Here is a 21,265-nt window from a genome sequence, read left to right as displayed (position 1 = left end):
TAAGGAATACCTTAGGCAGCTGGAATGCAGGAACCTGGCCCAGAAAACCCAGTAATACCCTTCTGACTGCTGCAGGCACGCCCTGGGATCGTGAGCAGCCACAACTGGCAAGGGCCTGAGCCCATGGATTGTCTGTACAACACATCCTGCTGCTGCTGGAGTGCTGGGAGGGCTCTCACTCCCTGCCACGAGACCTTGTGTTCTCCAGCCCAGAGCGCTACGAGCACATAAGGGGTGACCCATTCAGAGAACTGGGTGGCTAGAGGCCAGACGTATAACCTTGACTACAATGCCCTTTCCGGAGACTGATTGTGGTATTCTTATTATCTAACGAGCTTGTCATTTCCTGTGCTAGTTGTAACAGAGCTGAGTATTTTCTAGGTTACCTAACGAAGCTCCTGCAGAATCACACTGCCTATGCCTGCGACGGGCAGCACCTGAGCCTGCACTGCCCTCGGCACTCCACCATCAGTGTTCAGTCAGCGTTCTATGGGCAGGACCCCCACATGTGCAGTGCTTGGGAGCCTGAAACCACGATGACAGAACCCAGGAACTGCGTGGCACCCACCTCTTTGCAGGTACCACATGTTGTAAAGGTTCTTAAAGTACAGAATGTTTTTTATGGTTTCCCTACCATTTCTGTGCAAGTGTTCTCAACCTTGACCAAGACAACACTGCACCTATGGCAGTTTGCCACCAAAAGTGTCACAGCTGGAAGGGTTTGTCTGCACAGCAGGGTATCACTGTAAGATTGTGAGAGCTTTGAAGATTGCCTTCCATTATGATAAACCTTGCTTTGGAAACCCCATTCTTAAAGTTCACTAAAATAGTCCACTCCTTGCCATTCAAGGGATGGTCATGGCTGAGTTGACCAATCTTAATCTATCACAGAGGCCCTCCTTGACCCCAGGGGAGGATACAAGCCAGTGCTTGTATCAGAGCAGGGTTACAAATCCAGCGAATAAGGTGACATGCTGGTTGGCATTTGGCTTGTTGTATGCCTGTCTTCCCTCACTGAAAAGGCACAGCAACAGCTAAACAGCAAATCCCAAGAATTTCTGCAGATACCTCCATTTCTGTGACTACCTGATTTGTATCAGCAACATCCTAAGGTTTGTTTGTTGGGCCTACTTCAGTATAGCTTAAAATACTTAATCAGTTTTTAATTTCTGCTGTAGAGACTTTTGTAACAAGGTCTGACTTACACTGCTGTCAAAGACTTGTTTCATCTCAGTGAAAAATAGCCAGTGTTGTTCCAAATTCAGTAAATCCTTCCAAAAATGAGTAGTCAGTGGAATCTGAACATGTTCTGTTTGTTAAACTTGTAAATGCTTTACAGAAGTTTTGATGGAGTTTGCAACATTTCTATTTCTGTCTGTAGGCCACACGTTCCTTCTTGACATCAAGGAATGTCTGTTCCCACCACTACTGAATTGAAGGGTATTATGAAGTGGTTTGGCAGTAATATCCTCTCTCCAGAAACAGTATTAGGGCAATTTTGTAAGTGTGGCTCACCCATGATGTACTGAAATTTTTGAGGACATACCAGACATGACCTATGGGCCATGTGAAAGTACATCTCTCCACCAAAAACAGCAGGCCAGATGGATCCTTAATATTATATTACTGGCTGCAGTAAAGTGGCACCAATTATTATTTTGGGCTTGTGAGTGCCTTTGTGAGGTCTCCATGGGCACGTTCCCCCCTCGAATATAACAGACACAGCATGGGGTAACTGTTATATAAACTACCATCATCATTTGGGCACTGTGGCTGATCAAAGGCATGAAAGCATTTTGGCAAGGCCATGAATTTTTGTCAGATACAAATGCTCTGCATCTCAGGGAGTTCCAGTTCTGTTAAGGAGAAGGAACACATCTTGTAAACTGATTTCTTAGAAAAGCGCACCAGTGACCTCATCCCTCCTTCCCTTCCCTTTGGAAGTGGATCTGCAGCCTGCACAGGCAGCTGAGATGATGCTCTGTAGCTGGGAGGAAGCATCACAGGCACATATTACAGAGACCTCTTGTCTGAGGGATCACTGCAAAGCTGGATCTGGCTTGAGACAGTAACTGCCCAGTGCTATTTTGGGTATCATTGTTTGCTTTTGGGGCTGTGTGCTTCTGCACAGCATCATGACAGAAAATGCGACTGCTGTTCACATTAGGCAGGAGAAAATACCAGATGCACAGGAGATGATTCAGCTCAGGTGCAAACAGAAGGTGACTCAGCAGGGGACAGCTATCTTTATTTACTAAATATAACTCTATTTCACTGGTCCCTTCCAGAACTATCCCAATTAAGGAGGAGTTATTTTTTTGACTTGCAACTCTGTGAAAGGAAAATTGACTGATAAAATTAAGTCAGTGCTTAGCTTCACTTTTAAACTCTTTAGAATGCATTTAATGCTGAAAAGGTGTTGGATGCATGTCCTCTTCCTCTGCCAATGAGAGCTGTAGGATCACTGCAATGTGCTGCCAATGTGTGTCATTGCTGCTTGGGAGGGAAGATTTCCAGTGATGACAACAGACATCCAGATACTGCCAACTCTCTCAGCCTGGAAAAAGGAATGCAGCTTGTGCCACCACAGTGGTAAATTCGTTATTTGGTCTCTTGGTATGACTGAGACCTCTTCTGATGAGAAAAAAAAAGCAAAAGTTCCCATAGGTTTTGAGCGACTACCTACAACTGTCAGAATGGTTTATTACAGTTACTCCTGTTAAGAGTGGGGTGACCTGGAGATAACACCCTCCTTTGTCACAGCCTGCTGTAATTTTAAACATCATTAATCCTGTGTACAACCACACAAACTATCCAAAAACAGTGTCAGAAAAGACCTCTCTTAACTGAGTTTTGGAGGTGAATAAGAATTTCCTAAATCCACTGCTGCATTTAAACTGGTGTTTTTAGGTGTTTGGCTCTTGACTGTGTTAAAAACTGGACAGGCTGGCCCTGGCAATGTCTTCATATTTTCTGCAGGGACAGTTCCAAGAGCACAGCTGGAGTGTGAGCACCAGTGTGAGCAGTACAAGCATTCAGTCCTTTTGCCAGACTGGGAGAGAGTCCACATAACACTTTGTGTATAACACTGCTGACCTGTTTGTGGTCTTCCTCTGCTGCCACTCCCAGGGAAGCTGCACTGGAAGAACCAGGATATATCACTGGACCAATAAATTTGGAGTAGATATGTCTTTAGAACAGCATAAAAACCACCCTACAAAACAAGACAAGGAGGCAGAGGATAGACTTGCACAAGTGTGCTATCCAATCAAACCAATTCTGAAATTTGCTCTGGCAAATCAAGTAAATACCTGATAATGTGTGTAACTGCAAGCGAGAAGGAAGTGACCCTTAAGCAAGAGGTCCTACACGTGGCTTAAAGCTTGAGTTGTAGTTATCATTAGTCAGAACTCTTTCAAGAGAAGATTATTTACAGAGCATGTTCAGGTACATGTAAGCAGATCAAGAAGTAGTTAAGAAGACACCTTTTTTGTTGCCATGCCTTCCCTGGACATTGCACTCCCATAAATGTGCTCAGGAGTGTACAAGTGCCTCAAGTATCTCAGTGAGACAGCTTTGGGCTTCATGTGTTTCCATGTGCTCTCTGCTCTGCACCATCCAGGCTGTGGTGGCACTCAGGGCAACTTGGCCAGCCTCCCCAGGGACAGAGGGAAAAGTGACAAACAACAAGTTGGTAACATCCTAATTTGCTGTGAGTGCGCTTGTGATGAATGTGTTCCCATAAAGCTGGCCATGACTCCAAGTCCAGTAGAGCTATGGCCTAGATCCAATGATACAGATGTTTCTTGCATGTTTATAGCCAAAATTTGTGATTTCTCTCCTGTGTAGAACAAAGTACAACTAAGTGTTTTCATTGCTGTATAGCTTCATACCTTGTTGTCAAGACTATCCTTTTTGCCCATTGTTCTAGAAAGTACTGGATGAATGCCAAAACCTGAGATCCTGCCAACTCCTTGTCAATAGTCGGGTTTTTGGGCCTGATCTGTGTCCAGGGACCACTAAATTCCTCCTTGTCTCCTTTAAATGCAAACCTAGTAAGTAATCTTTATCAGGCAAATGTGTTTTTCTGTGTGTTTTCTTGCTTGTTTTGGTTAAAATGCCACTGCACAAGGCTTTGCATAAATCCACGTGAGGTTTTGGGGCTCTTGGATTGATAACAAATTGTTCTTTTCCACTTTACCTTAGCTCTCCATTGTGTTTGCAGCTTCAGGGTGCTTGCTGCCAGTTTAATGACCAGTGTAGTTTGGCAGGGGCAGATGTCAGACATCCGACTAGAAAGGAAAAATGTTATGGAAATTATAATTTCTTATTAGATAATGTCGTATTAGAAAGAGCTGAACAGCAAAACCAGATGCTTGGGCTAAGGATTCAAATGAAGAAGGTATCCCTAGGAAAGAATATGCAAAAAAATACTTAAGGAGCTGGGCCCAATGCTTTCAAAGATTCAAAAATTCCTTCTGTTTATGGAATTATGGCCAGAAGACACATGTGGTGACTTGGCTTTTATTGTAGAATCACCTGTGCTATGTGCAGGTATTTGATGCTGATATCTGAAGGGACAAATCCTGCCTTAAAGAGAATCCACTTTGTAAACATGAGAAAGGGGAAGAATGATTAAGATAATCCTCCTGAGATTTCCTTTATTGGTGGTTTTTAATCGTTCTCATTGTTGCTATGGTATGTGAGAACAAGCTCCAGTAGCCTGGGGGCTCAGCTCTTTTGGCAGTGAATTCCCAGTGTGGCTGAAATGGGTCCCAAAGAAAACACCTGAATGATGATTTATGGGGAGGTTCACCAGCCAACACAGAAATATCAACCTTAGAGAAAGCACTAAAGGGGTTTTCTTTGATCAGAGCACTAAGATAGATATCAGTGGTAGAACAGGAGTAGGTGGCAAGCAAACTGAAGGGCCAGCTCACAATGGAAAGTGGAAGTCAGAGGAGAGAAATGGAGTGGAGTAGGCAGATGTTACCTTTGGCAAAGCACGGACTCAAGAACTCCTGGGGAGAAACAGTGGGCCAATCATTAGGGGGAAAAATGCCTGAAATTTAAAATTTTCATTATCTGTTTTATTATATCAATAGTTTAATTACTTTTGTATATTGCAATTATCAATAGTAGATTAATAGTCCATTATTAATAGTAGATGGATTTGAATATCATAGCAGTGTCTGTGTCGTTAGAAATCTCTTTTTGCTAAACAAAAGTGAATTCGGATCCTGTTTATTACTTTCAGAAGATGCTTAATATTTTTTCCCATGGGAGATGAGCTTCTTAGAGTATATAGTATTTTCTGTGATCTGAATTTTTAAAAAGCTGGTGAAAAGTGTATTCAACAGCAGCTACTGCCTTCAGAATTGAGGGACAGTCCAATTCCAGGGCAAATGACAGGATTTTTAGTGACAGGAAATTTATATTTGTAGGTAAGATACCAATATTGTTAGTCTTGGCAGTGGAAAACATCCTTACTCAGGAAATCCCTTCAGGATAACTTCAGGTATATTTTGCAGTGTCCTTGCCTTCAAGTGAGCACTTAAGCAGTTGCCTAAATCCCTATTTAGAATTATTGTTGCCATATCCTTGCAGAGGTTTATGTTGGGCTCTTCTCCTTGCCTGATACCACTTGGGGTTACACATACTTCCACAGCCTCTCCAGCTTAGCTAGTCAAACTCAGAGTCCAGCTGCAGGCTGTCAGTCCTTGGGCACAAACCCCAGGTTTTTGGCCTGTTTATGTGTGCAGGCAGGTACAGCATGGCAGGTACTTCTGCAGAAGTCACAACCTACAATAGGTCAAGTATTTCTCAAAATGTTTCAAAAAATATTTTCAAAAAATGTTTTCAAAATCACTCATTTTTATACTTAAGCTCATGGCTGTTGATGAGCTTGAGTGGTAAAAACTGGACTGTTAGCAAGAACATTAACCCATTGTTTTATCTGTTCTCTTCTGGAAGAAACAATACTGCTTTAATTCATGAGTAGATAGGAGGTTTTTCTCTCCAGTTCCCGAAGAACCAGCATCCACCCTCCACTCACAGGGACACCACTTGCTAACAATAAGGTTTCCCTTTTCTTCTGCTCAGCTCAGGAATCTCCTTTTCCTGTTTTCACATTTTTGAAGACAAAAAAATTGGAAGAGAATAAACTCTTCTCCCTGACCTAATCTGCTGTAAAAAGGTTTGGCACCACAGCTTAACCAGAAAGACTTAAGAAGGTAGAGTGCCACCAACAGAGTGGCTGCTTTGGCCAGGAAGAGCTTTGTTGGCCAGTGGCAGATTTAAAGGGACACCCTAGAAGGGATAAACCATGAAGAGGAGCTCAGTGCCTTCCCCACCTCTGCTGAGGGTGCTGCCAGGGTGCCTGTGCCAGCTGAGCAAGGGAGGAGGGGATTTTTTTCAGGATTCTAATTCACATCACTTTGCCAGCCAGACTTTCAAATGAGCCCTTGCTGGATAGTGCCACCCACGGACACCCAGTGATTTTGGAGGAACAGTGCAAAGACAGCTGAGAGCTGAGATCACTGACTGGCTGGGGATGGGGACCCTGTCCTGGCCTTTTGTCCTCTCATTGTCTGTGCCTCGCCCAGCACTGTCACTGAGCTGTGCCAGCCCTGCCTGTGACTGGTGAAGGTGCAGAGGCAGCTTGAGGCACGTGTAGAATGCAAGTGTCCCCAGGAGAGACAAAAAGGAAGGATGAAGCTTCTCTTGCTGAGCAGGAGTGGAACAAAAGCCAGGAAAGCAGGGAGGCCTGTTTCACTAGGAAAAGAGATTGGCAAAATTAGGGATTTCTATTCTGTTCAAGATGGAGCCACAGGCTCTAGATAGTCACTTGGGCACAATTCATTTGGAAGAAGCACTCTGCTCTTGACTTTGTGTCTAGCTGTACAGGTGCCACGTGTCACTTGCAACAGCATTTGCAGGAAAGCTGGTTTCTGTCCTGCTACTATTTGCTATTAACAGTCCAGCAATTTAAATTGCCTCACGCTCTCATATTGCTGTTTGCTTCTACTTTAGCTGAATACAAAACCAAATCAGCATGTGAAAACCAGGAACTGAAGCTCCACTGTCAGGAATCCAAGTTCCTTATCATCTACTCGGCCACCTATGGCAGATGGGCACACGAGGAGAGCGTCTGCTCAACAAAGGCGGAGCACACACCCCCCTTTGGTATGTTTGGGCACCACTGAGGGACCTTCTCCAGGCAGGAGCACAGGGAAGACAGAACACAGGTGGGGAGAAACGTCAGGTGCAAGAGCAATGGTGTTTTGAAAGCATCCATGATGACAAAGTGAGAGAGATTATTTCTGAAACTCAAACAAATTGCCCAATATGAGGGACAAACATAGAGTAAGAAATGCAGCAAAGTAATGAACTTCCATATAGTTAATGAGCTCTTAGTATGATTAGCATCAAAAACTAGTTCCCTTGCCTTGAATTTAGGTGACATACAATAAATATCAGCTGTTTGTCTCTCTTCTTCCTCCAGCTTCTGACAATGACCAGGTGACCCAAGAGTCACGACACTGTGTCTTACTGCTTCTTCTTCTTCTCTGATACCTGTTTCTGCCAGATATTCCCTGCCTTAGCTGCAGACTGTACAGAGAGGGTCCATGGGGCAGGGCCATTGCTTTAGATGCTGTTGTACGACCAGGCCCCAAGCTGTGGTGGCACATTAGGAAGTTAAATATGCCTGGGACTTCTCTCTGGCACCAAGTCAGGAATGTCCTATGTACCTAGTGCTAAACTGAATAATAGGTTCAGCGGTGACACCAAGGGCATGAAGGTAACTTTTCATGCCATGAGAAGGCCAGCATGAGCTGAGTGTGCTGTTCAAACCCCTTGGTACCACACAGGGAAGGGCTTGCATGACTGATGCCAGCCCTGTGCAAAGGCTTACCATTGCTCCTAAGAAACATGCTTTACACGTCACCTATGAGAAGCATCTCTGAACATCAAGAAGAGATCAGTAATTAATCTTAAGAGCCCTTTGTCTGCAAGCCAGTGTTTCTATTTAGTTACATCGATACTATTAAAAATTTATTGGCTGAAAATTGCAATCTGTTCTTAGCGAACAATCTAAGATTGCCAGGTCTGTGTTTCACAGCGACTCTCTTGGGCCTTCACACAGACTTAGCTGTGCCTGTCTGTTCTGTGGAGAAAACATTTTATCACGTCTCCGACAGGCCCCATACCCCATCTGACAGTGGCATAAACAGGTGACACAAGGCAGGGCAGAGATGTCTCGGCTGATCAAGAGAAGCTGCCAGCACACTCATGTCTTGCACTTCACTGACCTCTCAAAATCACTCCCTTGCCTCTAATGTCAGCACTCACAGTTCACAGATCAGAATTCTGCCAACCTTTCCTAATGGATAAAGTTTCCCAGGATAAAGAGAAAGAATCTGCAACAGCAACAAGCTCTGCTGTGACCCTTGTGTAGAAAGAAGCACCTGAGAAGCAAGACCCTGGCTAGCACTGGTTTTGTGTTATTTAAAGCAGCCTAAGACAGTAGTAATAGGAGAGAGCATAAAACCTGAGACAAACACAAGGTAGATCTGCAGAAGGTAGATCCTTGTATAGATTTCCTACTACTTAATGGAAGTGCTTGGCCTCTTCCTGCATGGTGTCAGTGACTTTCTGCAGGCGCTGGAATTTCCAAGAGCCCCTGGGGGGCGTGGGAGTTCACATTCAGTTATCATAGAAGATTTGGTACTTAGGCGCCAGACCAAACTGGCTCCAGATCTATCTGTCTTGAGCCTGAATCTTATTTATGTGGTTATTTAAGCACCTACAGATGTAAGTGGGTGCATGATTAGATTTCTGCAATGATTGCGTATCTTTCAGAGAAAACAGTGGTAATTTGAATGTAATGACTTGAGACAGCTCTTCCCTCCTGAATCAGAACCCATGTACCCATTTATGTTTGCACCAAAAGCTAAATTGGCTACAACACACATGCATTTTTGTTTCTGCTCACACTGGTGCAACTCAGCCTAAGGGCAGCGCTCAAGCCACTCCAGTTCTTTTCCAGAGAAACCATGAGGCAATTTTTTTAGCACTATGCAGAAGAGAAGTTACCCATAGGTCCTAATGACAGGCCCAGAAAGTCTCTGGTGAGCTCAGAAGTTCTGCACATCTCAATACATGATTGGGTCCTGGCAGGTGTACTGGGTATTGAATTGGATGCTCCTCGAGATCTTGGCTCCCTGCTGGTATGTGGGATAGCAGTGACAGACAGCAGCTTTGGGCTGGGACAGATGGGTTCTCAACATCACCTTTCTGTGAACTACCTGTCAAATCAGCTGACAGATTTTCAGAGTTTACTTCAAAGGGATCCCAGGAAAACATAACATTTCTTTGGCATAAAGGCTCTTCTCCATATAGGAAATAAACTACATAAATCCTTCTCTGCTGTGGGAGGTATCTGTGTGGCCTTGAGCACTTGTAGGATCATGAGCCTCACCCTCCACATTGAGCATGAGTATCTACTCAAGCAACTGGTTTTCTGAGCCACTTTGATGGTAAAAGCCAGCTTCTGCAGCTGTCCAAATGCCTGGCACCGTTAAGCCTGTACAGACTTTCCAGCAAGCAACTTTCCTGTTTTACTAAGACTGTCAACAACTTCACAAGAAAATTCTGGGTGTGGTTCTGTAGCAGATGGTTCTGCCTAGAGGAATCCATTGTGCCCAGCACCAAAGGAGGAAACCATAGCTGTCTGTTCCTGTGAGAATTACTGCCTTTTCTGACCCATTATCTCTTGTATTTGTACTAACATGTGCATGAGGAAACAGAAAATTTATTGGTCAGAAAAAGTTAAAGAACTGTGCCAGAACAGGTTACCATAGAGAGCACCAGGAAAATTCAGGTCAACAAACACCTCTCAAATAATAAATTACTCTTGTTAATACATGAAAATACTTGAAAAAAGGCTTGGTAGCAGGTCGTCTCTAGGTTCAACTTGCAAGCTAGAACACTGCAATATCCTTCCCAGAAATTCCTCTGGATGTAGATTGGCTGGTCAGATGTATGTTCCCTCAAGCACCAGTGGCCAGCAGAGCCCTGAATTACACCCCTGTCATGGTTCTCATTGCTGGAAGGTGGGTTCTTTCCAGTACAGCTCACTGTTTTACCCAGTCCCACTTTTGGAGGGTTGAGAGGGGAGGTGGAGAATTCACAAACTCTCATCACAGTTTGCACTGTGCCAAGACATACCCTGGGGTTGGGATTTGTCCTAGTCTCCTCTTTCTTCCCAGGGGAATTCAGATAAGAAGGGGTGAGAAAGTCAAGCAAGAGGGATTTTCAGAATCCTGTAGGTTCCTTCCAGTCCAACTAGGTCTCATGATTTTTTTAATGTAACAGGATTCTATAATACTGTGATTATTTTTGTTTGTTTGGATATTGTAGCCAATTCAAAGGGGCTCTTATTCACTGACTGATTGATAAGCTTTTGGTTTCTGTCCCTTACTGAAAGATGTACTCTTTGCCTGGTGTGAGCCTGACCCCTAGGAAAGTCTCTTGAGAGCAGAATTAACAGCAGTGAAGGTACAAGCAGCTTTAGGCAGATCTGGAGATTTTTACACACTGCCTTGGCACTTCGGGCGTGGGAGACAGGAATCAAATTAATTTTGTGGATGCAAAAGTAAGGATAAAATAGTTCAATTTTGCTTCCACCACACAACCCCTCAAGTCAGCTATGTCTATGTGCAGACATCAGATATGAAAAGGTCCTTGTCTGTGTCAGCCTGAGCTAACTGAGAAGCTAAATATATGCTTTGGGTCCCAAGAGGTGCCAGTAGGAGCCATTGCATCCCTTTGCCCCAGTGAATGTTATCAAGACAGAACTCCCTTAAAAGAAGAGGTTTTCAGTGCAGCAGCAGGATGAAGATTGTTTGAAGGGGGGAAGAGACCAGCCACCATTTCTAGAGTCCAAATAACTTTCCTCTGAGATGAACAGGGAAGATCAGATTTTGCTGGTGGAAGCTGCTTGGAGCACGCTGAGACAAATATCCCTTCAACTAGCAATGTTTTCTTTACCAGCAGTTGAGGGGTTTCTTGGGTCTATTTTTTTAATTGCTCACATTTGTGAAAGGTTTGGAAAAGTACACTTGGCCTTCAAGTCTAAAAGGAGCCAAGGAACTCCTGTCTTTGCACATGCAGGAACAGGGAGTCTGGTTCCTGCTGTCAGGAAATGGAGACCCACACTTGTCTCTTGCTCTTGGTGTTTGGTGGGGTGGACCCCCCACTCTGCACATGCATCTGCAAGGAGGAGAGAGACACCAAGTTTGGGTTGTTTTTTTTTTTGTACAAAAGTGCTGCTGATCACATTGTGTGTTTCTGCTGGAATCAGCAGTCCGAGTGGCCCTTTTCTGATGCATAGGCAGGACCCTGTGTGCCATGCTCTTGCATAAATTACCATATTATTTCAGCAACTTTCTTTAGGAGTCTGCAGCCTTAGCTTGCTCCAAACTCCACAGTTTTCCCTTGTCAGTTCATGTCCCCACAGCTGATAATCTGGCTCCACAAAGCACAAGCCATCCTGATTTGGAGGTGTGAAATCTTTGCTTTCAGTTGATTTTAAAAGCGAGCTCCTTATTCTTCTGTGTGTGGGCACAGCCCAGAACACATAAAGCGGCGTGAGTAGCAGTTGGGGATGAAAGCAGCTGGAAGCATTGGGAGAGGGTGAGACAGGACGCTGTCGCCACAGCCTTGCACAAGATACTCCATCACCTGCAGGTTTCGTGTGGCAGGGTGGAAAGAAAGGGAGGGAAAGCTCCTCCTGTCTGAACTGAGAGCAGCTTTAAGAAACCAGAAGACAAATTACTTCTCATTAAAGCCTGTGTGATTTATGGCATGTCATTTGCATGCCAAAACTTTTCAAAACAAAGCTAATTAGGGAGCTGAAAGAGCCTTTCCTCCAGAAACAAGGCTTTCTGCTCCAACCATTAAATAGCTGCAGTCAGACTGGATAGTTTATTACTGCATTAAGAACCTCGTCTTGACACCCGTGTCCCCGTGCCATCCATAGCAGCGTCTGGTACAAAAGATCCACCAACAGTCTTGGTGTGTAAGAAGGAACTTTGGGAGAAAAGCATGGAGAATGGAGTGTTTTCCCAGCCACATATTGCTGCCTTGTCCATCACCGCTGGATGCCATCAGCCTTTTAACACTCTGGGAATGTGCCTTTCCAGAGGCAGGTTATTGAAAATACATGGTGCCAGTCTAACAAGCCCCAGGGATATCTGTAGATCAAAAAACACCTAGTCAGAAAGAAGCCACACTGTGTATTAATGTTCATCTCCCAGCTCATGGTTTCTTTGGGGCCAATCCGTGGGACTCTTTACTCAAAACACAGTGCTGACCTGTCCTCAGTCACTGGAATAAGGTATTTGACCAGGAGGAGGGTAAGTTATTCAAGTTAATCCCATCAGGGCTGCTGGGAGAACTACTGGGAAGATAGCAAGGCCACATGTAAACCAGACAGGATTTTTTATTAAATCACTAAAACCCAAAACCTTTTCAGAATGCAAGAAGTTTTGAATAAGTGGTTTTTTTTAATGTTACAACACTTTCAAAGTAATGTCTGTCCTGTCCTGCAGAAGAAACAGGCCACGGTTTGCAGTGACTCACCTGTGACACCAGGCAAGCCCTGGAAGGTTCTCCAGAAACTGGTCTGCTAAGAACCTGCAGGCATATAATGAGTGGCTCCTCAGGTAAAGGAGCCAAATCTAACATGGATAGAGATGATTAGAAGCTATTAAGTCCCACAGAAACATGAACAAAGGCAAAATGAAACATACACTTGCCATATCACTGAATATGTAGAAAACCATCAGCACAGCATCCTCCTGGCTTTTTAAGGCACCAATAGTAGCTCCCAGGGCAGGAAATTCTATAAAAAACATCATTCAGTTTGCCAGTTTGCTTTTGTGCTCCCAATCTATTAATTTATTAATCATTTGACAACTCTTCCTGATACTCTCCAGTTGGTTTTGTACTTGCCAAAGTAAGCCCAAAATATCCATGCAAATATATCCTTACTCATCTGGCATTACCAGGGAGGGACACTAAAACTGCTGAGTTACTTAATAGAACTCCTCAATGCTTTAGGTCAGCCTTTCCCTGCCTTCCCAGCACTTTCTTGAGACACACAGGTATTGGGATTTTAGGTCTCTGAAAAGTCAAAGAGCTCTGTCCTAAAATCAATGTCCAAAGCAACCCACGAGCCCATTTCCAGACAGATCAGCCCCATATCTCTTGATGACACTGCCCAGGTATATGACTTCTTTAGTACTGGTGTCAGGGAGTTCACTCTAAAAATCACAGATCTGCCCTATTTTCAAACATTAAATGTCAGGAACTCTGTCTCAAACCTTCTCTTCTGTTCAAACAAATTTGGGGAACCTTTGGAGTATGTTTGCAAACAGTGTTTCTCCTTCCTCTACAGAGGCACAAATGAGCTTCTGCAGTTGGCAGCTATCTGGAGGCCATCCTTTATTGTAGGAAGAGGGGCTGTTTTAATTCCCAGAGAATGATATTTCAGACCTTTAGAGCCCCCTTGCCTCAGAAGCTTGGAGTGAAACATATCCCATACACAGAAAGCTGCAGTGTGTGAGGTGATGCAGAAGGACTCAGAGAAGTATTACTTTCTCCAAACTTGCTCTTTTCTGCATCCTTTCTGTTTAGAAACCAAAACTACAGGGTGTTTTTTTGCTTTGTGGCTTGGAGTTTAGCAAATGTGGATACAGATAACTTAATCACATTTAGAGACCTTCTGTTTTTTAAAGCAGTGTGACTCACACACTTTCCACTCAAATAATTTCAGCTCCAGTGCAAAACCCATTATTGGAAACCACATGTTTTCCTGGTTAAATATTGAGCCCATTTTGACCTCTTCATAGTAAACCAAAAGCTACTTTTTAATACCCTGAACTTCCCTGTAACCTGAGCTGTTGCAACACATAAAAACTGATCTCACCTGGCTTGAACTGAACATAGATATCCAGTCGGCTCATCTCAGTAACCCAGGGCTGAGAAATAGACTTGGAAACAGCATTTAATCTCTCTTGATTTGAGATGGCATAGATGGAGAGCTATTTGGATGTCCTTATTTTTTCCAACACCTCCTGAATGAATATTGAGACCTTACATTGGGCACCTGTTTGGAGCTTGGTGAGACTCTTTCTGCACCCTTTGTATGCACCTGTAAGGCAACATGGGAGAGTTACCTCACTGCAAGTTCACATTTTTGTTGCAGCTGACTTCCTTGCATTGACAGATCTTAATATTTAACCCTGAAGTCCTGCTAAGGCGAAGTTACACCTGAGATCTGGTGCAGATTTGCATCTCTAGTCATGCATCCAGCAGCTCTCATTTCAGATAACACCAGGGTGTTGTATATTTATTGTATGTATTTTTTCTTTCAGACTGTTTGTCTTACACAGCGCTGGAAGTGTTATCAAAGAGGTGTTATGGGAAACAGAGATGCAAAATCATTGTCTCTAGCCAGGATTTTGGAAGTCCGTGCCTACCTGGAGTGACAAAATACCTAAATGTCAGCTATGCATGTGGTAAGACCAAATGCACAATCATTTTCAAGGCCTCATTTCTGCTTACAGAGACACACACGCATGTCCACTGAGCTTTCCTAAATACCCATTTCCCTTTAACACAGGAAGTGTGTGACACAGCCATACAAAATACATTAATAACCCCCCTGGGCACAGCGGCACCTAACAAAGACTCTGGCCTTAAGGGGTTTTTTGCTATTAAAAATAACTATGTAGTTCAATATTTTTAAGAAATACTATCAAGATAAGAGTTTGTTCCACAGAGCTCACCTGCAACAGAGCTAGGAAAAATAAACTGGCATTGCCTGGCATCAGTGCAGGTAAAACAGTCCAGCATAATTGAAGCACTGTGTACAAGCCCAGTCCTGAAATCTGATTCATGTGAGTACATCTACAGCTTCTCCCTCACAGAGGGGTTTCCTTTCTCATGGAAAGCAAAGTGAAGGTTTATGAAAACTGAAGGTTTGAGGTTCTACATCCCTTGCAGGACTGAAAAGTACTTCAGCTCATTCCTCAAACAAGAGGGAACAGTTTTCCATATTGCTTGCTATAGATTAATATAATTTCCTAAGAGGCAAGCAGAATTCCCTAAAATACTTCAATAGGAGCAGCTCCACAGGTACATACTGCAGAGTCCTTTGGCTGCATCCCTAGTGAGTAGTGGTCAAAGGGCACAGGTTACCTGAGACATGCTTTTAAGAACAAGTGGAAGATTGATGGCCAGATCACCTCTACCTGAAGTTCAGAGGAAAATGAGACCCAAGAGATTTTCTGTCTCCCCAGGAATTGGTTTGTCAGCTGTGAAAAGTAGTGCAGTAATTCAGCTTCCTATTATTGGAGAGATCTGGGAATCTGCCATTGGACCAATACATTATAGTATTGTGCAGCTTCCTTTATGAATGAGCTAATGTAATTCTCTCTAGTTAGCATGAGCATAATTACAACAAGTTGTTCCTCTTTGCACGTCTGTGTACCAGAAAAGCAGAGTGAGTTTGCTTGTGAGTTTGTTTGCACTGGATTTATGCATTCTGTTATTTAGGGATATGGTTTTGCAAAAACACGTGGGTAACAAATAGTGTTCTTTTGTGTTGCTGGCACATTTGGAAGAGTTTTACTTCTGCCAAATCTTACTGGGCTGTGCAGTCTGAAGCATTAGCCAATGATCTGCAGATCCGATTATTTTACAGATCATCTAAGGAACATGGGAAGAATTTGGCATATTCCAGAATGACAGTTTCCATTCATTCTCCTTACTAGAGGATGCCTGCTAATCTGATACTTCCCAAGATAATGCAAATAGATCTCCCCCTGTGTTGACAGGAACTCAGCAGAGCACTTTTGTTCTCAGGGCTGTAACACACTTGAAAGTATTTCTATCATGGTCAGGAGTGTGAAAAAATCCCATATTCCCCACCCAGTGGTCAGCAGCTGTTTAGGGGTGGTGTGTCTGGCTGCATTCTTACACTTGCAGTGCAATCCTGACAGTAAAAAATGACAGGAGCTGGGAGGTGCTGGTTTCTGGAAGTCTCAGTGCCCCAGTGATCTGCTCAGCACCATCTCCTGTCTGCATGAGGTGGGACCTCCTGGCTCCTGCTGAGCCTGCACTTCAGGATCAGGGAATTCTCTCTCAGGAAACATGGCTCCCCCAGCCCCGCGGTGTATCACACTCCCTGGCTGCCAGAGTCCCTTTGTGGGCTGCCTTTGGCAGCCTGCAGGATGTGACTGACTCCTACTTGCTAAACTAGTGCTGGCACAAGTTGTAATACAGATGTGATTATCTTAATAAAAATTCCTATTCTGGTACCAGCTGTTCTGTTCAGAGACCTGATGTAGCCTATACCAGTCAAAGTCCTTGCATCTGCAAGGGACAATACTGAAAACAAGCAATGCAAGCAGCCAGGAGCCCTTTCTGTCCATGCCATTTTGAATTAAACATTCCCCTGCAATAAATATTTGAATGGCATAGGGGAAAAGAGGAAGCAAAGCCCTGGGGAGCTCCCCCTCTGGGAGGAAGAACATCAGCACAGGTGAGGGAGCCCCAGGCCACGCAACAGGAGCTCTGCACTGGAGAAGGTGCATCCTCCCAGGGTGTTGTTCACCATACAGGCATGTTGTTCAGAACAGCCTGGCCTGCACATGCAGACTGCAGGCTGGAAACTATCCTGCTCCCTGTCTGCCCCACACACCGAGGAAAGCTGCTGGAAAACAGCTACAAACTACCACGAGGTACAAGACGAAATAGAAATGAGATTATTTACCCCTGTATCTGTTGGCTTTCCACTGCAAACAGGAGCTAAGATTCCCAGAAGGATTCCTTCATCAGGAAAGGAAACAGCTCTGACTTTGAGCCCACACAGAAAGAAAAGTCCTGCTCAAAAAGAAGTGCTATTTTTAGTTGTTTTCCAAGCAAAAACTATGCTAAGCTGCAAACCTCAGTCTCTGCTGTTCCATTTAACTCCCTCAAAACTATTTCTTGGCAAATGTTTCTATGTGGGATAGAGGTGAGTGCCATACTTGAAATTTCTTCTCTTTTTACCACCCCCCCCCGCCCATCAGTCTGAAAATCAATCAATCTGCCTTCACACAGTACAGGAACAGGTGCCAAGATCTGATGGGCTGAAGGGCCCTTTCATCCATTACAGAATATGTGAACTCTCAATGCCTGTACAATGCACCTGGTTGTAGTTCTTTTAATTATTTGAAGAAGACTGTGAACACTTATCAAGGGAATAAAATAATGAAATTGAAAGATGGAGCTCATTTATTCCCATCCTCCTCACCTTCCTCAGCAACTGTCCGTCTCAGAAGTTTCCCAAATGACATCACACAAGACTTCAACATTTATCTTAGAATGACAGTGAATTCTCCTCATCCAAACCCAATATTTAGACGCAACTTAGCATCTGGCTGTAGCCACTTTATGCCAAATTTAGAGGCCAATTTTGCCTCCATCCACTGGTTGGCACACCCTTGAGGGGCTGAAAATGGGGCAGGTTGCCAGGCTGTATGGAGATGTACTGATGTTCCTGGAGCAGGCTGGTGTGTGAATCCCGTCACAGACCAAGAGCTGCCCTGACTTCACATGAACCACACAATCATAACATTGGAAAAGACCTCCAGGATCAAGTTTAACCTCTAATACAACTGTCAGAAACCCAGTTAACAAAGCCAGGGCTAGCAGTGAGATGCGTAATTAACTGGGGAGAGGGTTCTTAAAACTAACAGAACACAATTTATCTTTTTTCTTTGCAGTTCCTAAATTTATCCTCACGGCAGTCAACCCCCTGGTCCCTGATAACAAGTCTTCCATCAAACAGAACGATGGTATGTACCACCACAGACACAGGGTTTGGGATGAAGCAGTGGAAACCCTGCTGAAAGAGCTGCTCTTCCCAGAGCAGAGGACAGGCCGGGAGTGGGATGTGAACACAGTCCTGCAGTCCTGGCAAAGCTGTAGGAAGAGTGACCTGCCCAGCCTGCCCAGAGCCGCATGCTGGGAAGAATAAAAGTGAAATTGTAGCTCTTTCAGGGTGAAGAATCTTTTACAAGTTATGCTAACACCAGCTCTTCTCGAAGGCCACAAAGTTAAGGATGAGCCTGATGCATGTCCTCAGTAACAGAAGTGCCTGAAATGTTTGGGCTGGGAAAGCCATTGGAGAACTGTGAAGCTTCATAAAGTAAAATTATTTCAGAAACCCCAATGGGAATAGGCAGAAGGACTTTCACTTGGCAGTAGACTCTTTTAAATCAATTTGCCATTTTCTAGATGTTTGATATTTTCAATAATTTGTTAATTATACTTTAACTTACCAACCACTGTTTGGTCTAGTGTTCTGCAGCTCCTTCAGCACAGCAAGAGCCTGCCTGTGTTTTGGGTGGACTTGTTAGCTGGAAAGTTACTGGGTGAATATCAATTTAGTAGCTTCATTGAATGTGCTTTACCTCCTCATGTCACAGGTGTCGACCTTGATCCAAGGGAATCGAGACTTCCAAAGAAAGACGGAACTATTGTTAGCTCTAACTATTTGGCTACATTCGCATACATTAGAGGTAGGAAAATGAGGCTGAGATTGTGGCATTGTGGGAAAAAGGAGGATCAACTCCAAAGGTTACAACTAGTAATCCCATGTTTATGGTAATGATATTATAATATAATCACAATATTGTAGATGAGGCAATCCCAGCATAATTGATATTTAGGGAATATTCCTTGCCTTGAAGGATTCAAACTCTCTTAGCAACTGCAGCCAAGATATTTTTAAATTTTGGATGGGGACTGTTGGTTGTTCAGTAGTTTTGAAAGCCTGGCCCTGACCTGTGAGAGCACTCCTGACATCCATCTTTGGAATTGTTGGGTTGCATACATACATGGATCATCAAGGAGTAATAAAAAAAAAGCAAAAAGCCATCCCAAACCCAGCCATCCCTGCTGTGAGATGAAGCAGCTTCTGTGACTTAGCAATACTAAGGTGCAAAGGAAGAAAAGTGCTCCCTACTCAGCCTGGCCTGGAGATGCTGCCGAGGCCCTGCAGAGCCCAGACTCACTCTTCTCATGCCCCCTGTTGGTGAGGGCAAGGCCCATTCTGGCAGGATGGCTGGAAACACCAGACAAGGTGTGCAGAGTTCTGGCAGCTGGCTGACAACAGCACTGAGCTGCTCATAAAGGGCTGGGGTCATGTTGTTATTTTACAATGTTATATCCAGAATGGATTCTTGCCCAGCAGTTCGGAGAGGCAGAGCTGGCGGGGTTGGGCTGTGAGTGTCGGGAGGTTTGGGTGCCCTGTGGCTATGGAACACTCGGGAATGGTTGCTGGGGTTTGTAACCAGCCTTGGCAGTTTGTACAGTGATTAAGCCCTGGCTTTCTTGCCTGCAGATCACCCTGAAAGAGTCGCTCTCCTGTTTGTGTCCAGCGTTTGTGTGGGGTTAATCCTCACACTGTGTGTCTTAGTGATCTGCGTGTTGTGTCCTAGTGACATCCAGAAACTGCACAGGAAGAAGGATCAGCTGGTGCCACAGAGTGCCAGGGCCTACAGGAGCAGTGAACAGGAGGAAGAGGAAGAGGAGGGGGAGGATTCCTCCCTTTCAAACACCCAGGATGAGACAGACAGACTTTACAGACCTCCTTACTCAGGTTATAACTCAGCAGAGGCAGCAGAACTGGCTGAAAGGATTGAGCGCAGGGAGCAGATCATACAGGAAATCTGGATGAACAGTGGTTTGGATATGACACCCCCTAGAAATATGAATACATTTTATATTAATGAACAATAAATGGCTTATTTTGGATGACACTCTACCCCTTTTTAAAAAAAAAAATGTACCTTCTGTGAAGGAACATTTGTATCAGTGAATATAATTATTTGTAAAATAAAAAGAAATATATACAATAAAAAGAGGGCTTCATACCCTTGACTGTCTATAAATCCTTCTGCGAAAAACACTCTACAGTTTTAACTCGTGGTACGGATTACTTTTCACTGTAATTTACAGTTTCACTGTAACTGCCAAATGCATGTTTAGGAATATTAAAAAAGGTGGAAAATATTTAATGAGATGTATTCAACCATCAGAACAGATCTGCCCAAGATGCACTCCTGCTGCTACCTGTGCTGGCCAATCTGTGAAGGACAAGTTTCAAAATGGCTGCTGCTTTCATAAAAGACTCTTGGAAGTTACCAGACACCAAGAATGCTTTACTTAAGGGAAACACTGGGTTCATTTTTCTGATCCCAAAGCAGGGTTAGAGCCAGCACTTGAATGCAGGTCATATTCTCAGGATTTTTTATCAGTTCCCAATCTTCACTTGAAAATTGTTAGTCAGATTTGGTTTCAGTTGGAGAGAAAATTAAATCAGTAATGTATCTAAGCTGAAACCAGAACAGCCTTCCTGTCTTAAAAATGTCTCCAATATTTTTGCTCTAGCCCACAGGGAATTTACTGAACAAAAGGAGGAAAAATGTCACTTCCTACTGGTAATACTTCATGGGTTCACTGTGCTTCCCCACTTAGATGCTGTGTGCCCAGGTAGAACATAGTATGAAACACTTGGAAAGCAAACAGTGACATGGCTTGTCATTTCCTGCCGATACAAAGTCAAATTAATCCTGGAAAAACTTTAAAGGGAGGAAGGGAGCTTTCTCAGATGACTAAGGCACAATCCTGTGCTCAACTGGAAAAATCTCACCAGCAACTAGCATCCTATCAGCGGAAGGAAGAGAGGCTAAGGAGATGGACAGAGGGTTGAGGTCATCCAGAGCACTGGGAAACTGCAGGAGAGGCCAGGCACAGCCCTAAGCCTGGCTGCAATCCCACTGCTCTGCTGCTCTCCCCTTTTCAGTAGGAAGCTGTCATAGCCTGTGCTATGCATGATTTTGGTTTAGGTCTGGAGAAGCCCATGCCTTGGTCCTGAGAGTGGAAGAAGGCAAATTTTTACCTTTGGGGAGGGCTCTGGGCCAGACCTGGCCCCTTCCTCCCGACTCACGGGGCAGGTGCCCACCCATTTCCCAGGCAGATACAAAGGGACTGATCTACATCCTAACAATTCCTCCTGCTGACAAACCATACTAGTGAAAAAAATTTGATCCTCTTGTTTTTATGGAGCAGGCTGGATGCTGGCCTGCAGGGCTGAGGGTAGGGGCCCCTGCTCTCATGGGCTCCCCAAAACTGAGTCCTGGTGAAA

The 21,265-nt window shown here is 44.2% G+C and overlaps 1 protein-coding gene and 1 long non-coding RNA gene across 3 annotated transcripts in view; one reads left to right on the top strand and one right to left on the bottom strand.

Moving 5' to 3' along the window:
• EVA1C (eva-1 homolog C) overlaps positions 1-19,979 on the top strand; it is a 32,456-nt gene extending 12,477 nt beyond the window's left edge. Inside the window, exons 2-8 of one of the 2 annotated variants that reach the window (XM_039697013.1) lie at positions 382-578; positions 3,932-4,055; positions 7,033-7,185; positions 14,442-14,585; positions 17,838-17,909; positions 18,543-18,635; positions 19,460-19,979. In XM_039697013.1, the coding sequence (XP_039552947.1) occupies positions 382-578; positions 3,932-4,055; positions 7,033-7,185; positions 14,442-14,585; positions 17,838-17,909; positions 18,543-18,635; positions 19,460-19,857 (1,181 nt within the window). In that variant the 3' untranslated portion in view covers positions 19,858-19,979. The remainder of the gene's footprint in view (positions 1-381; positions 579-3,931; positions 4,056-7,032; positions 7,186-14,441; positions 14,586-17,837; positions 17,910-18,542; positions 18,636-19,459) is intronic. The other variant, XM_039697014.1, reaches the window with a different exon arrangement.
• Positions 7,198-18,527, bottom strand: LOC120496507. Its single transcript, XR_005626324.1, has 3 exons — positions 18,396-18,527; positions 16,844-16,953; positions 7,198-14,218 (listed from the first exon to the last, which is right to left on the bottom strand). It is a non-coding gene; the product is annotated as an uncharacterized LOC120496507 (long non-coding RNA).
• Positions 19,980-21,265: the final 1,286 nt, after the last annotated feature.

This window comes from Passer montanus, unplaced genomic scaffold, assembly GCF_014805655.1.
Source record: "Passer montanus isolate IOZ18808 unplaced genomic scaffold, ASM1480565v1 scaffold116, whole genome shotgun sequence".
NCBI lineage: Eukaryota > Metazoa > Chordata > Aves > Passeriformes > Passeridae > Passer > Passer montanus.
This window is presented reverse-complemented; position numbering and strand designations above follow the sequence as displayed.